Source organism: Montipora foliosa, chromosome 3 (assembly GCF_036669935.1).
Source record: "Montipora foliosa isolate CH-2021 chromosome 3, ASM3666993v2, whole genome shotgun sequence".
NCBI lineage: Eukaryota > Metazoa > Cnidaria > Anthozoa > Scleractinia > Acroporidae > Montipora > Montipora foliosa.
In genome coordinates this window covers 32350893-32365831 of record NC_090871.1, presented here as the reverse complement: position 1 = coordinate 32365831, position 14939 = coordinate 32350893, and the positions used below count along the sequence as shown (strand labels likewise).

The window sequence follows — 14939 nt, the reverse complement described above, 5'->3', positions numbered from 1 at the left end:
CAAAGACGTTAAAATTGTTAATTTACCAGGCTCATAATAATATTTTGCTTCTTCCCTTTTTAGGTGCCTATTAAGAGTAGCGAATCAGTCTTGCTCACAATATCTTAAAAGAGAGAAAAGAAACATACACAAAAGCTGTAAAACAAACGAGGCTTTCTATGTTGTAAACTGCAACACTTTATTATAACGAATAGCTATTGCCATTCTTGTCAATTTTTACAATTTCCTTGAAATGCATGTGCAAAAAATCAGTTTTGCACTCTCAAATTGATCGAATTTAACCGTGTCAAATACATAGCAATGAAATTGACTCGTGAAAAAGTGTCGAATAGAAAGAGTGTACGTCAATTAGTGTTCTACAAAGGAAATGAATGGATAAAATGAACTCTCACAGGGTAAGAGTCTTTATTCACGAGGCTCATATTCGAGTTTCTTTCGTTTAACTTTGTTTAACATTAAATATATAAATAAATAAATTGCAGGTTGGTTTTTGCAATATCAATGTTTATCACCTGCATTTAGATTACGTATTTGCTTACTTATTCCCTGGGACAAACGTACCTAGTCCCGATTGAGGTCCATCTTTGAACAAATTAAAAAAGCCTTAGGAGACTTTCCATGATAAGTTTCTTTAATGAATGAACATAGATAATAAGATACCAAGTTGTTTGCTGCCACAAATTTTCTGATCTTAAAGTAATTTATTTAATTAAAAAAAAAACCTTCTTATTAGAAGTTTCTGTAATTGTTAGGTAACTATTTGAATATACTTGAAGCATGAATTAAATTGAAACCAATAATAAATAAAATAAACCCAATATCATCTTCGATGTACAAGCACAGAATATGTAGGTGAAATAAATTTATTATACATAAAGAAAAAGCATCAATGGATGCACGATTTCTCATTAATTGTTATCTTTTTGGTACATGGGCTATCGGCAATCTCGTTTGCAAATCTTGATCGTGATACAGTCCTTTTTCTATAGTTTTGTCTTCAGCATCTTTTTCATCACTTTTATATCTTCTTAGTTGTCAACTTCAGTGGGATCGTCATCATCAACGTCACTTGGATCTTCATCTTCATCATCAACATCATCAACGTCAGTTGGATCTTCATCGTCATCATCAACATCATCAACGTCAGTTGGATCTTCATCGTCATCATCAACATCATCAGCATCAGTTGGATCTTCATCGTTGTCATTATCTTCGTCATCGTCATCGACTTCGTCCGTAGAATCTTCATCGTTTTTATCATCGTCGTCATCATCGTCGTCATCAGCATCATCATCTGCATCATCATCGTCGCCATCGTCTTTTGCATCATATTTGCCTTTTTTATCGTCAACATCGTCAGAGCCTCCATCTGTTTAGCATTAAAAAAAATAGTTAAGATTTGTCATTTGGTTTTTTACGCGGATATGCGGGACAGCAAAGTTAAAGTTCGGAACACTCAAGGCAACAAGATACTGTAACAATTTGCCTCATCTGACCTGATGCATTTTTGTGAATTTTTTTGCTGCGAGAGAATTTTGACACTGCGGTAAGTTGCATGAATTCATACTGGTTTTAATTCAACTCGTGCGACGAGGGCACAGCAGTCTAGTTAGTTGAGTGCGAGGAGAATACGGGCCGAGAAAAAATGTTGCGCGGAATTTGGATTCGAAGAGAAGAAAAACCTTGGGTCTGCACCTGCATCTTGACGTTTCGTAAATTGCTTTGGATTTTTTCCGCAATTGTGCAACCTAATCTCAAGTTCTACGTAAAGCTTTCCCTGGGTAGTTCAGCTTGAACAAACTGGAATATGGAGGAAAATAATTAAAAAATGTGAACTTACTACTTTTACTTTTTTGTTCACATTGGCGTCGTCGATGCTTACGTGCCTAATGACACCTCTATACTCAGACGTTTCGTTCGTAATGAAACAAGTTACCAGTAATTCATTTACCTCGCTCTCTTGATGCAAGCCAAAATGAGTTTTTGCTTTGCAATTGACTACTGGCGAATTTTAACATACTTTAGAATGGTTAGACACATTTTTACGGACATGTCTTTAACCATTAAATACTTCGAAATCATCATTTCCCTGCTGGAAAAAAGCTAGAACAACTGATTTTAACGTTTGTTAGTGGGTCTTGTAATTTTGAGACGCATGATCTTATGATTATAAGACATGCCGCAAACGAGGAAAACTACAAATGATCAATTTAACCGATCAACACTTGCATTATCAAAGAAAGAAAACTGAACCAATCTGAATGAACACATTTTTACGGACATGTCTTTAACCATTAAATACTTCGAAATCATCATTTCCCTGCTGGAAAAAAGCTAGAACAACTGATTTTAACGTTTGTTAGTGGAGCTTGTAATTTTGAGACGCATGATCTTATGATTATAAGACATGCCGCAAACGAGGAAAACTACAAATGATCAATTTAACCGATCAACACTTGCATTATCAAAGAAAGAAAACTGAACCAATCTGAATGAACACATTTTTACGGACATGTCTTTAACCATTAAATACTTCGAAATCATCATTTCCCTGCTGGAAAAAAGCTAGAACAACTGATTTTAACGTTTGTTAGTGGAGCTTGTAATTTTGAGACGCATGATCTTATGATTATAAGACATGCCGCAAACGAGGAAAACTACAAATGATCAATTTAACCGATCAACACTTGCATTATCAAAGAAAGAAAACTGAATTAATCTGAATGAACTCTTACCATCAGGGAGCGGCAAAGGAAGACTCCAAAGGGGACTCAGCAAAGCAAAGAAACAAACTAGATGCAAAATCTTGGAAGCCATGTCTTTGTAACGTTTATGTGAACTTGAATAGCTCTTCAACGATGCCGAGGCTTGAAGTGATATATCCTGTAGTTTTCTTTTGCAATTTATAAGTTTTGAAATGACAGAGTCATTTATAGCCTCAATGATATTCGAGATATGCCCTGGATATCGCGACTTGATTTTGCGAACTATATATTGTTACGGAAACACAACAAAAGAGGAACTCGAGTGAGGCCGAAATCAGCAGTATCACTCTATCGTTGTCAAAAGCGTGCTATTTTCGATACCTTGGTCCTTTCCTAAGAGTTAGAATTTTTTTTCTGTGGCGTTTGTTACATTTTGTCAATTTAACAATTGTGATTGCACTTTCTTAATTGCTTTTAGCCCTACAGCCCTTATCCACTTTACGTTTTAACCAAAATGAAAACCAATTGAAAGTATTGAACACACTGTCTGGGTTTAACAGGGAAACCCTATATTTTCTCTGTTTTATGTACTTCATGGATCAGTGCTTTCATTTAGTCAGTTTATACAATTTGTCATGGTTACCCGGGCAATCTTTAAAACAAATCAGTCTAAATTAAGAAAAAATACAAGCCCTTGAGATTATGCATTTGTTTAAAAACTAATTCATTTAAGGTGGCGCTCTTAAGTTTCGTTGCTTTGCGCTAAAAGGAGGCAATCTTGATCAAATGAAGTTTAAAGTATACGGATGAGCGTATATGGGTCGTATATTTCTATATTCTGCTTCGAACAATTACTATGGCTCTATTACGAAAGCCGGAGTTTGCCTTTGCGTCTCTAATTTCAAAAATTGCCGGTCACCAACCCCTCTTGAAGCGGCTCTCAAAGTTCAAATTATAGCAGGGGAAAAGACAACAAAAATTCATGTAAGGCACTTCAGCTTATCTCATCAGTATAGCAGTTCACCGATAAGCAAGCGAAGATAAAACTGTTACTTGTTGACAGTCTATTTTTTTATCCTAGGCTTTCATGTTACAGTATTATTCACGTAATGAAAGTCATTACCAAATTAAGAGTACACGAAATTTGTCCAACAGAGAACCTCTGTGATTACGTGCATAGTGAGGAAACCAGACACTTTTGATTGTCCATATCCTGTGTCGTGTGGTGAAATCGTCATTTCACCACCAACCTCTCTAAAAATGTTTTGTTGCTATCCGATCCGAGAGGAAACGTACCGCCGAGGAATATTACCGCATAGTGCAGGCGGTAAATCACATATAAGGCAAACAAACGATTTCGAATTGTTTTAATGAACATATAATTGGAAAAAAAAAAAAAAAAACTAACCCCTCCCTATATCCAGGGAGATTTATTCCTTTCCACGAAGGCCTAGAATGAGATATTGCTAAAATCGTTTGAGTTTTGACCTGTTATAAATATATATGTCACCAGATTTGATACTATATTAATTACTAATTGTAGGAGTACCCATCTGAAATTACCAGGTCATCAAAGGGTGTCTTTGCAGCTTATTACCAAACACGAGTTTTGCCGCATGAAACCACATATCCAGAACTTGTAAAAAGGAAAAAAAAAAAAAAGAAGTCAATCCTTGTAATTTGCCAAAAAGCCTGGTTTGAATCAAAGCTGGCTAAACAACAATAAAAGTACTTTAACAGTGGACATGAGTATGTTTTAATTTGAAATTATTGTTTTGTACTAGTTTCTTTGTCTATGAAACTGCAGCAGAATAGCTGTTATTTCACATTGTTGTCCGCTTTTTAGCAGTAGCAGTAAGGAATATATCGTACTTGTAATTTTAGGCGATCTTTTCGTAACCTTTATTGTTGCTCTTGCTTCTTGATTTAAATATATTTAGGACAGCGACGTCGGCAAACTTTGCGCGAGGCGTCTTTCTCGATTATTCAAAGCGCTTACATCGTACAAGGTAAGCGAAGTTACGTAAAATAATTCGTACAAGAGGTTTCAGAGTAAGATTAGGGAATAAAAGGTTCACAATTGTATGATCGCATTAAACCTCGAATTTTGTAATTTTACGTCCACGTTATGCAGAGTAGCTTTGTTTTAAAATGTGTGGCGCATGTGCAGCACGATTGTATTTCCTCTTTTGACGAATGATGTTATTGTTTTGTGGCGTTGCCGTTGCCATAGCCGTTCTTAAAGTGTTTTCAAGCTCCCTGTCGAAGTCGAATGATATCAGCTAAGTTTAAATGTGCTAAATCCATCGTAAGAGAAGGACATTTCCCGTTTCTAACCTCAGAAAACAATATAGTGTATATGGAAATATTTATGCTTCTGTTGTCATGGTTATAATAAATTCGGCGGCAACTTATACAAAACGAGTATAGCGATATCCAACTTTTACGCTGTACAACAAGCGGGTATAAGTTTTACAAGCCGCTCTGAGCTTTGAAGTAAGACCTATTAAATATCACCTATCCTCTCGTATTTCCATGGATGCAACTGGAAACAAGACTAAGTAATAAGCGCCTAAGATTTCACACTAAACATGCATATTTCTCTTTAAGGCGAAAACCAATATCACCATTAACTCAAATACATTTAGAAGCCGGCCATGGCAAGAAAACCCAATGTGGCGCAACAGGCATCGGTTTTACTCACGTGTTTCACAATACTAATATATTCCTCTCTCATGTAGAAAACAATATGCCTGGTTGATGTTAGATGTGGATGCGGTAAACGGAAATAATTTCAATACAAACGACATAGCTTTTGAGCAAGATGCAACATAATGTTGATCATCGACCACGTTTTCGTAACATTTAGCCCGAGTATCAGCCAAATAAACTCTAAGTTGGTAAGAAAAAAAATCAAACATAAAAGTGCCTTTTTTTTCGTGAAGAACAGTTCATCATGTATTCATATCATATTCAACTTATTCGAGTAAAGGTTTCACTTGATTCTTAATTTGGTTCAGTAACTAATGACCACAAACAAAGGCGTTTATACTATCATCTAAAACAAGTGAATAGATTGAGTTTCAAACGGTCTTCAGTGTTTCAAGCTGGCTTAATTTGAAATAAGCAATTTGTAAGTAGACAAATTCTTGGTATGATAGAGCCGTTTTTTTTTCGAAGAATGAGCAGGCTGTTACTCTCAGAAATATATTTGGACGAATTCAAAACTTCCGACTCGACTCCTTTTTGGAGCACTCGGAGTTTTCCGATTTTATTCAAATCATCATTGATTAACACATCTCTTCTTTATTTTCTTCTGTCCGATCGACTAAAACGTTAACACTGAGCATTAGAAAGTAAACTCAAAATCAGTTTCAAGGCTCTTGTTTGGAAAGACGTCCGGTTTGCGAGAAAGAAACTGCATTGACTGTCAGTGGGCAACAATAAGGTGCGAATGCATCAAAGTGGAAAAATGCGTGTTAATTAAACGCAGACAACATACAGTATATGGCCTCAAATAGTTGAAAAAAAGTTAATTTCATTGGTATCTTTGATCTTGAGCAGGCGGTATCCTGAGAATCTAGCAATCAACCAGTCGAAACTTAGCAGCAGTTAGAAAGACTATCATTTTACCTCATTTAAGCAAGCTTTTTTAATTTATTTAATTAGCGAAATAATCCCTCATATTTGACCCCCTATTCCGAAAAATTGTTTAAAATCATATCATTGGTTGTGGTTATTTCAAGGACAACATCTTCAGTATTTGTCAGTTAGTGTTTGGACCGCTTGGTCATGGGTACAACAGATAAAAATAACTTTCGCATCATGGGCCCAATCCAAAAATAAATTATAAATGAACATCCTTGCGCGTAGGGATTTGCCCTCTTGCTTCATATTCTCTTGAATCTTCTTAAAAAGCACTTAAGCTCATATCATCTCACAATTTTCCGCTAACCAACTGTTCGGGAAGAAATTTTGCCATACTCTTGACTTTTGAACTTGACCAAATGACTGTCGGCTTCTTCATATCTGCCTCGCTTAACATTTTACAGCCTCCTCATTGCACAATCAATGTAACTAGCCAAACTAAGATTCCCCCCCCCCCCCCCGTTTCTTTTTTTTAAAGCATTATTGCACAGATGCCTCCAGATATCCAGATGCTAAAGATTTTGTCATGATTTAAAAATAAATTATTTTCCATCTAGGAAAAAAATAAAAAACCAGTTAAAATAATAACACTGCCTGATACTGGCAGGCACAAACAAAAGGGGTAGCTAAGTAATTTAGATTCAAAGCTATTATGATTGAAAAGTGAAATATGGTCTCACCGTTTAGAATATCAAGGATTAGTATCGGTGATTAGTGATAATTCTCTGCGCTGATTGTTTCTTCAAGAGGTGATTATTACACGATAATTACCTGAGCGTTTTTTTTTCAAAATGGGCGCAGGGGGTTTTGTCTAGGTAGCAGACGAGAAAGTTAAAGAAAATGCATAATTTTAAAATAATCACCTATGTAATTATACTAAAACAATTATTCACCTTAGACTCGGTGAATATGGGTTAATAAAAACCTCGCCTTCGGCGAATAATTTTTAATTATTGCCTCGACTCACGTGGTGTGAAAAATCACAGGACAATCATCACGCAATAACACCTCTTCGTCGATAATTGTCCTGCGAAGGGAAGCAAAGCCAGCGGAAAAATGGCAGAACGATAGTTTAAACTTCTAATTAATATATAGATATAGTCAAGCCCAAAAGCGGAGCTCCTGGGTTATTTATGCAATTGTCCGCATTTTGGTGTTTCCGGTTACTGCTTAATTGTCTTCTTCGCTTTCTTCTAGAGAAAAATTCATTGCCTAACTACTAGTTAATTCCACGGGAAATTTCACGAGAAAAACCGATATCGCATGAGTCACTAAGCAAGGAGTGCGATATCGGTTTTTCAAGTGAAATTTACTGTGCAATTCACCACATAGTTAGGAAAATTGGTCAGTTCAAGGTAAAAAAACAAAAGAGGTTGCAGCCCAAAGATAGATGTCTGCTAAACACCAGCTGTCTCACGATTACCCGAAGGGACACTAGTCCTAGCTGCAAACATGGGCTAGGAAGCGTTTTGGGCTCAGTCGACTGGACTTCTCTGCTAGACTCCACCTATAAATGTGACACCTTTGATCGTGTCTATTAAAAATGTTAAATTACACGTGAATGAAGCTCCATGGATCACTCCTAAATTCAAAGATTTCACGCCAATAGACCACTGTACAAGTGGATGTTGAGCGCTTCCGTCTTTTCCGTAATCTTGTGGACCACTTCGAAAATTTCAAACCCAAATCTCAAGAACCCAAAATCAAGTCAATGGTGGTGTGAGGTCAAGAAAATTGCATGGATGGCGCCCGGGACGGAGCGTGGAGACGTTACTTCACAGCTTTATGTCCATGGAATTGAGGATGTCCATGAAGGGCAAAGAGAAATGGGATGAAAAATGCCCTGCTGGAGCCCATGCAAAAATATACACCACTCGACCATCTCCGTCCTATGGACGTTAACTCTGCCGGAGGTTATTGAGCTTGAAGTTATTGAAGTGGTTCCTGCTATTCTTCGGAAGATTGCCCCTAATCAGTTTAAACCAATTCCCAAATCACCGACTATTCAAGCTTTTATCTCAATGGTGTATAACCTGGCGGAGGCTACGGATGGGAGGGTCTCTGCAATACGAGTGGCGCTCCTGGACTTCAGGAAAACGTTCAATGTTATTGATCATCGAATTCTGGAATGGTCTTTTTTCTGAATATTAAATTCTCTCTGACGTTGTTGCTCGCTGATTGTGCGATTTTCTCTTTAGTACATGGCAACATGTAATGCTTTCCAACACATGTTTATTCGAATTGGGTTTGGTTAGTGGCCCTCTGGGCGCAAATAAATAATCCCTTTATTTGCATAATAAAAATATTTACAAAAATTGAAATATCTCCAAAAGGTAAGAACTATAAATTTACGAGCAATATAGATATTTCTCTGTTTAAAACTGTTTTAAAACTTCCACATAAATAAATAAATAAATAAATAAATAAATAGATAAATAAATAAATAATAATAATAATAGTAATAATAATAATAATAATAATAATAATAATAATAATAATAATTCCAACAAGAAACATCACGGAAACCAACAAACTTATGAATGCGGTAAGTATCTACATTGCTAAAGAAATGCGCCTCAAGCAGACCGCAAAAAAGCAGAACAAAGAGCCGTGGTGGAAAAGGCGAATTGAAGGAGATATTAGAATGCTTAGGAAAGATATCAATATCCTGGAAAGGGAAAAAAGAGGTGAATTAAGAAAAAGAAGAAAGTTTATACAGCTTGAAAAGAAGTACAACATTTGGAGAAAAAAGATCACAACAGTGATCGAAAATTTGAAACAGAGGGTACTTGCTAAAGCCGCAAAAATTAAGAGATATGGACAACGGGTCATGCAGTATAAACAGAACATGCTATTCCAGCAAGATCAGAAGAGATTCTATCAGGAGCTGAATGGTACGGCCAGGAATGATGATATAGTCCCTGATGCGGACGATAGTAAAAAATTTTGGGGTGACAACTGGAGTGTAGGGAAAGAACATGCAGGAATGTGGAGTGGCTGACTAACATCAGAAATGACATTAGGAATAACCAACAAAGAGATCTGAAGATAACATCTGAGATGATAACCACCCATTGTAGAAAGATGCCAAGCCCCTGGCAGAGATGGAAAGCCCCTGGCAGGGATGGTGTGCAAGGTTTCTGGTTAAAAATGTTGAGGGCCCCTCATGGAAGAATTGCTGAACAGCTGAATAAGATCTTAAATGGAGAAGAGAGGTTACCGGAGTGGTTAACCTTTATGTCTGACGGATCCTAGTAAGGGCAGTGCAGTTGACAACTATAGACCTATCTCTTGCTTTCCTCTTATGTGGAAGCTCATGACAGGAGTCATTGCTGAGGCGATGTATGAACACCTCGAGGAGATAGTACCTGAAGAACAGAAGGGGTGTAAGAGAGGAAGCAGGGGAACTAAAGATCCACTGCTAATCGATAAGGCGATTCTTAAGGATTGCAAAAGAAGGCGCACGAACCTCTCCATGGCCTGGATCGATTACCGCAAGAAGTATGATATGGTGCCACATAGTTGGATAACGGAATGTCTGGAAATGTTTAGTGTTGAGGCTAATGTGAGACAGTTTCTCGCCAGCAGTATGGATGAATGGAAGACTGAACTGACATCATGTGGACAGACATTGGGAGTGGTGAACATCAAAAGAGGGATCTTCCAGGGAGATAGCCTCTCGCCGTTGTTGTTTGTACTGTGTATGGTGCCACTTTCATTAGAGCTGAGAAGGTCAAAAGTTGGGTATGAGTGGGGAGGCCGTGAGTGCAAGATAAACCATCTACTGTTCACGGACGACCTGAAACTGTTTGGAAAATGTTATGAACAGATTAATTCCCTTGCACAGACAGTTCATATATTTAGCTCGGACATAGGGATGGAATTTGGTATAAAGAAGTGTGGGGTGCTAGTACTGAAACGAGGTAAAATTGCTAAAATAGAAGGAATTGTGCTTCCAGACAGGCAAGTTATGAAGGAGATCGACGACAGTGGGTATAAGTACCTAGGAATTCTGGAAGCAGAGCATTTGAAGGAGAAGGAAATGAAAGCCTTGGTTTCAAAGGAATATAAACGGAGGCTGAAATTAGTGTTGAGTAGTTGAGTAGTTGAGTAGAAGGAATAAGATTATGGCTGTCAACACATGGGCTGTTGCAACCATGAGGTATAGCGGAGGTGCGATAGATTGGATGAGTGAGGAACTAAAGGAGCTGGATAGAAAAACCAGGAAGACGATGTCACTATATGGGGCTTTACACCCCAAAAGTAATGTAGACAGGTTGTATTTATCACGACAGAAAGGAGAAAGAGGCCTAATTAGCTGCGAAATATGTGTGAATGGCTGAGGAATAATCTAAAGAATTCAAACGAGAGAGTGTTGGCACGAGTAAGGAATTAAGCAGTGATGAAGCAAAGGAAAAGAGAGACTCTAAACAAGAAAGACAGAATGCTAGCTTGAACAGATGGAAAGAGAAAAAATATGCGTGGCCAATTCCTACGTGATATGTCGGGGACAGTTGACAAAGTTGTGGGAATGGACAAGAAATAGTGATTTAAAAATCGGAACTGAAGCACTTATTTTTGCAGCACAAGAACAGGCACTGAGAACATTTTATGTCAAGTTCAACATTGACAAGTCAGTGGATTCCCCACTTTGCAAATTGTGTTGGGAGAAGGGTGTTGTAAGTATGGTATAGACAGAAGTGAGAAATGGTATGAGCACCAACCAGAAAGGGTTGTGGAAAACGAAAGTTTTAAGATCTTGTGGGACATGTCCATCCAGTGCGACCATATCATCGCAGCCAGAAAACCAGACATTGTTGTTGTAGAAAAGGAAAATAATAAGGTAATCATTGTGGATATTGCGTCACCGTGGGACCACAGGGTGCATGAGAAGGAAGGTAAAAAGCTGGAGAAGCACCAGGAGCTAAAGAGAGAAATTAAGAATATATGGGGGGATCAGACATGTAGAAGTCGTACCGATAGTCAGGTTGGTGCACTCGGAGGAGTAAGTAAAAGGTTAGATGGATGGCTTGCGAAGCTAGGGATTGCTATCAAGAAAGGACTCTTGCAGAAAACAGCCTTGTTAGGAAGAGCAAGGATCCTAAGGGCCGATTTACACGGTACGACTTTGTCGCATGCGACAACGGCTTACGACAAGCACACGACATGATTTACGATTGTTGTGTACGTCAGAAAAAATGTCGTAGCATTTTAAAACATGTTTTAAAACGCTGCGACAATCGTAAGTCATTTCGTAGGCCTGTCGTGAGCTTGTCGCATGCGACAAAATCGTATCGTGTAAATCGGCCCTAAGAAAGGTTCGGGAAAACTAAACAAGAGATAATGACCCAAAGGACCTTTGGCCATTGGCTATGGCTCGCTCCTTTGGTTTAAATGCGGTATAACATCTGCCATAGCTTAAACGCCATGAGATAATAATAATAATAATAATAATAATAATAATAATAATAATAATAATAATAATAATAATAATAATAATAATATTAATATTAATAATAAAACATCATGATATTGTTAATGATAAAACCTAAAAACGTATATTCTTATTAGACCAACACGCTAAAATCCTCAACCTGATCACTAATTTCAGACGTCATTCGACAATTTAACAACTTAACAGATTCTTAAAATTCTCATTTTCAATGTGTATCTATTGCAAATTTTAATCTTTTGAAACTGGTTGAAGTGCTGGCGAAACGTAAACCACTGGATAGCGAGTTCCATAGCTTAGGTGCAGCTACTTGGAAGGCTCTATTTCCAGCTTTTTAGCTTGGTGTTGGCGTAAGGAGCAGGCACTGAGATGAAGAAGGTTTGTAGTCGACTTCAACAATCTTTGCTGTAGTTGGGTGTTTGATTATGTAGAGCTTCAAACGTGATTATCAAGATTTTAAAATCAATTCTTGCTGGAAGCTAGTGCAGGCGCTTAAGTACTGGTGTTATATGCTCATTTTTCTTCGCCCATCAAACACTCTTCTGTGAAACTGCCACATTGCTGAAGTAATCACAAAGGCAACTATGCTTTTCTAGATTTTCACAGTCTGCTGACGAATTTTTTTAATTATAATATCAAGTAGTATCAGTTTTTGCGTCTATCGCTGACTCTTTTCAACCAGTGAATCACGACTTCTCAGTCTTCACCTCAGCAATTCAACACAGCACACTTCAGTATACGTGTAGGACTTCATACCAGAACTGAAAAGCGAAATATCGGAAAGAAAGAAAATTGAACAGAACTTGACTTTACCGTGACATTGAAGGGCGAGTCAAGGACCGTAAAAGAAATTAAATCCTCAATACGCGCTCAATTCAATCATTGGTAAAATACAATGATCTCGATCCGTTGCGTTGCTTTTGTGAGCAGTTTTGAACTGTATGTGATACTTATGCTTTCTTTTTTTCATGACTGCAGGTTAGTGTAACTCGAAGGAAGAGGCCATATTTTCCTTCCTCAAGGCTTCCAAGTGAAAAATTTGCTCTACGTTTTCGGACCGTTCACTAACCAATTAAAGAACAAAAACATGAAACAAAGAAACTTGTCGAGTTTCCTAACCAGCCTACATCTATTAACTATGCATGAACTTATGTCGACAAATTTTTCTTGTGTAGTTTTTGCTCTGGTTTGTGAAGGAGAAGGCAGAGACTAAGATGTTTGAGTATTTTTCACAAGTTTTTTTTCTCGTGTTTGAAGAACTTTCCCTGAAACCGAATATGGTCGAATATGAAAGTGTCATTTCATTGTCAACAAGACAAAGCACTTTTGTTTAGTTTGTATAGCTCATTTCTCTGTGCTTCATATGAAATATAGCTGTTCGGTTTTTATATTTATTGTACCAAGAGATATTTGAGGCTCTGTTTTATCGTTAATCTATATTTTTTCTCTGAATTTGGCAAACGGTGCACTTTTTTCAATTATAAGTTAAATTTTAATTGTGACAGTGCGTCGTAGAGTGCGTAGAAAGACTTTTTTCAAACCGGTTTGCCATGTTCATTTTCAGAAAAAAAAAAAAAAAAGCAGAAAAAATAAATACGTTATTCACAGGCTTAGGTCAGCTCGTATAGGAAAAACTGTGCCTGAGGTCTTGAGAACGGGGTCGGCCTTGAGTAAGTCCCCGTACTCAAGACCACACCGGAAATCCCTGCCTGTGAATAATGTAAACATATGTATATTATTACCAATTATGCCATGCTATGCCATGCCGGAATGGTTCACAGAGACGAGCATAAATAAAAGTGACTCAAGGGATACTCCATATTGCATGCTAAAAGATGATTGTAGAACGTTAAGAAGAGTTCAGCTACTTGGCGACAGTACAATTCAAAGGCTGCATTTCCTATGGAAGGCTACTTTTAATTAAATAGGAATTTAACGCTTCATGAAATTCGTGTTTATATAATTTGTGTCAAAGCTGATTTCCGCCCTATTAATTAAGTTGCGCGTCAATTTTCGGGTTTACCTCGATGTAAAAACCTGTGAAACTTTTTCTTTGTTTTGTTAGCTCGTGCTAGGGTTAGGCTATTGTTTGATGTTTTTTTTTGCTCTTTTTGTTTTCCTTTGTGTTACGTCATCTGTGAGTTTCACAGGTTTTTACACCAAGGATGAGCCCAATTTTCGCTACCTTCATTACCATTATTTTCCCCTAAACCGGTGACACACGTGAAAGCCTTCAATAGCTTTTTTTCAAACTATGTACTAGTTATGAAGAGATTTAGTTGTACCATGCAAAGTGCTGATTTACGACTTTTTCATAGCTGCTTTTCGCAAAACAAGCGAATAGAGCGTTTTTACATGACGTCATGGCGGCCATGTTGGTGTTCCAAATTAAAGAAATGGGGGGCACGATGGTGTACCAAACTAATCCTTTGGGAATTGAACTCTATATTTATGCAAATAATTTCTTTTCTTTAAGTATCCAATATGGCTGCTGGTCACGTGAGTGAAAACGCTCCATATGGTCTTTCCACGACAGTTTCTTTGTTGTTGACTAGTCAGAATGATCGAAGTATATTTTGTACACACAGACATCGGGATAATTTGACTTTCACTTATTCACTGGGACAAACATACCTGGTCCCGATTTTAAGTTTGTTTAAAGCATGAACATACGTAATAAGATACCAAGTTGTCTACTACCATAATTTTTCTGATCTTAAAATATTTAAATTTGATTGTACGGTTTTAATTTTTTAAAAAAATCCTTCTTCTTAGGTAACGGCAGGAGCCCATGACCCGGGAGCCTACAACTCTACTGTGTTCGTGTAACGGCGTTTTCACAGACCGATTTATTTTTAGATTGAATTTCCCGCGATTGAGACTCCCACAGAAGCCCGATGACCAATTACAAAAAATTAAGCTGACGTCATAGGTTTAGCGAACCAGGAATGCCTTTGTTTTTTAACCTAAGTCGCGGGAAGAGCTAGTCTAAAAATAAACCTACTTGTGAAAACGCCGTTTCACAGACGCTGTATGGACGTTGCACGCTCCAGATGGGCTCCTGCCGTTACCAGGAACCCATGAGTAACGGTAAGTATTTTTATGGAAAGAGATTTCATGACAATTGACTTAAA

At 37.5% G+C, this 14939-nt stretch overlaps 1 protein-coding gene across 1 annotated transcript; it reads right to left on the bottom strand.

The window, feature by feature from the left end:
* Positions 1-610: 610 nt before the first annotated feature.
* LOC137994748 (secreted acidic protein 1A-like) lies at positions 611-2899 on the bottom strand. The gene is made up of 2 exons (XM_068840352.1): positions 2736-2899; positions 611-1369 (listed from the first exon to the last, which is right to left on the bottom strand). Exons 1-2 carry the CDS (start codon positions 2815-2817, stop codon positions 1029-1031), a joined length of 423 nt encoding a protein of 140 aa, XP_068696453.1. The 5' UTR covers positions 2818-2899; the 3' UTR covers positions 611-1028.
* Between the last annotated feature and the right edge of the window lie 12040 nt (positions 2900-14939).

Bases quoted from the DNA above. Each gene is read 5' to 3' on its own strand.
- LOC137994748 (XM_068840352.1), bottom strand. From the start codon at position 2,817: ATGGCTTCCAAGATTTTGCATCTAGTTTGTTTCTTTGCTTTGCTGAGT. The intron at 1,370-2,735 runs GTAAGAGTTCAT...AATGCTAAACAG, and splicing joins TCCTTTGCCGCTCCCTGATG to ATGGAGGCTCTGACGATGTT.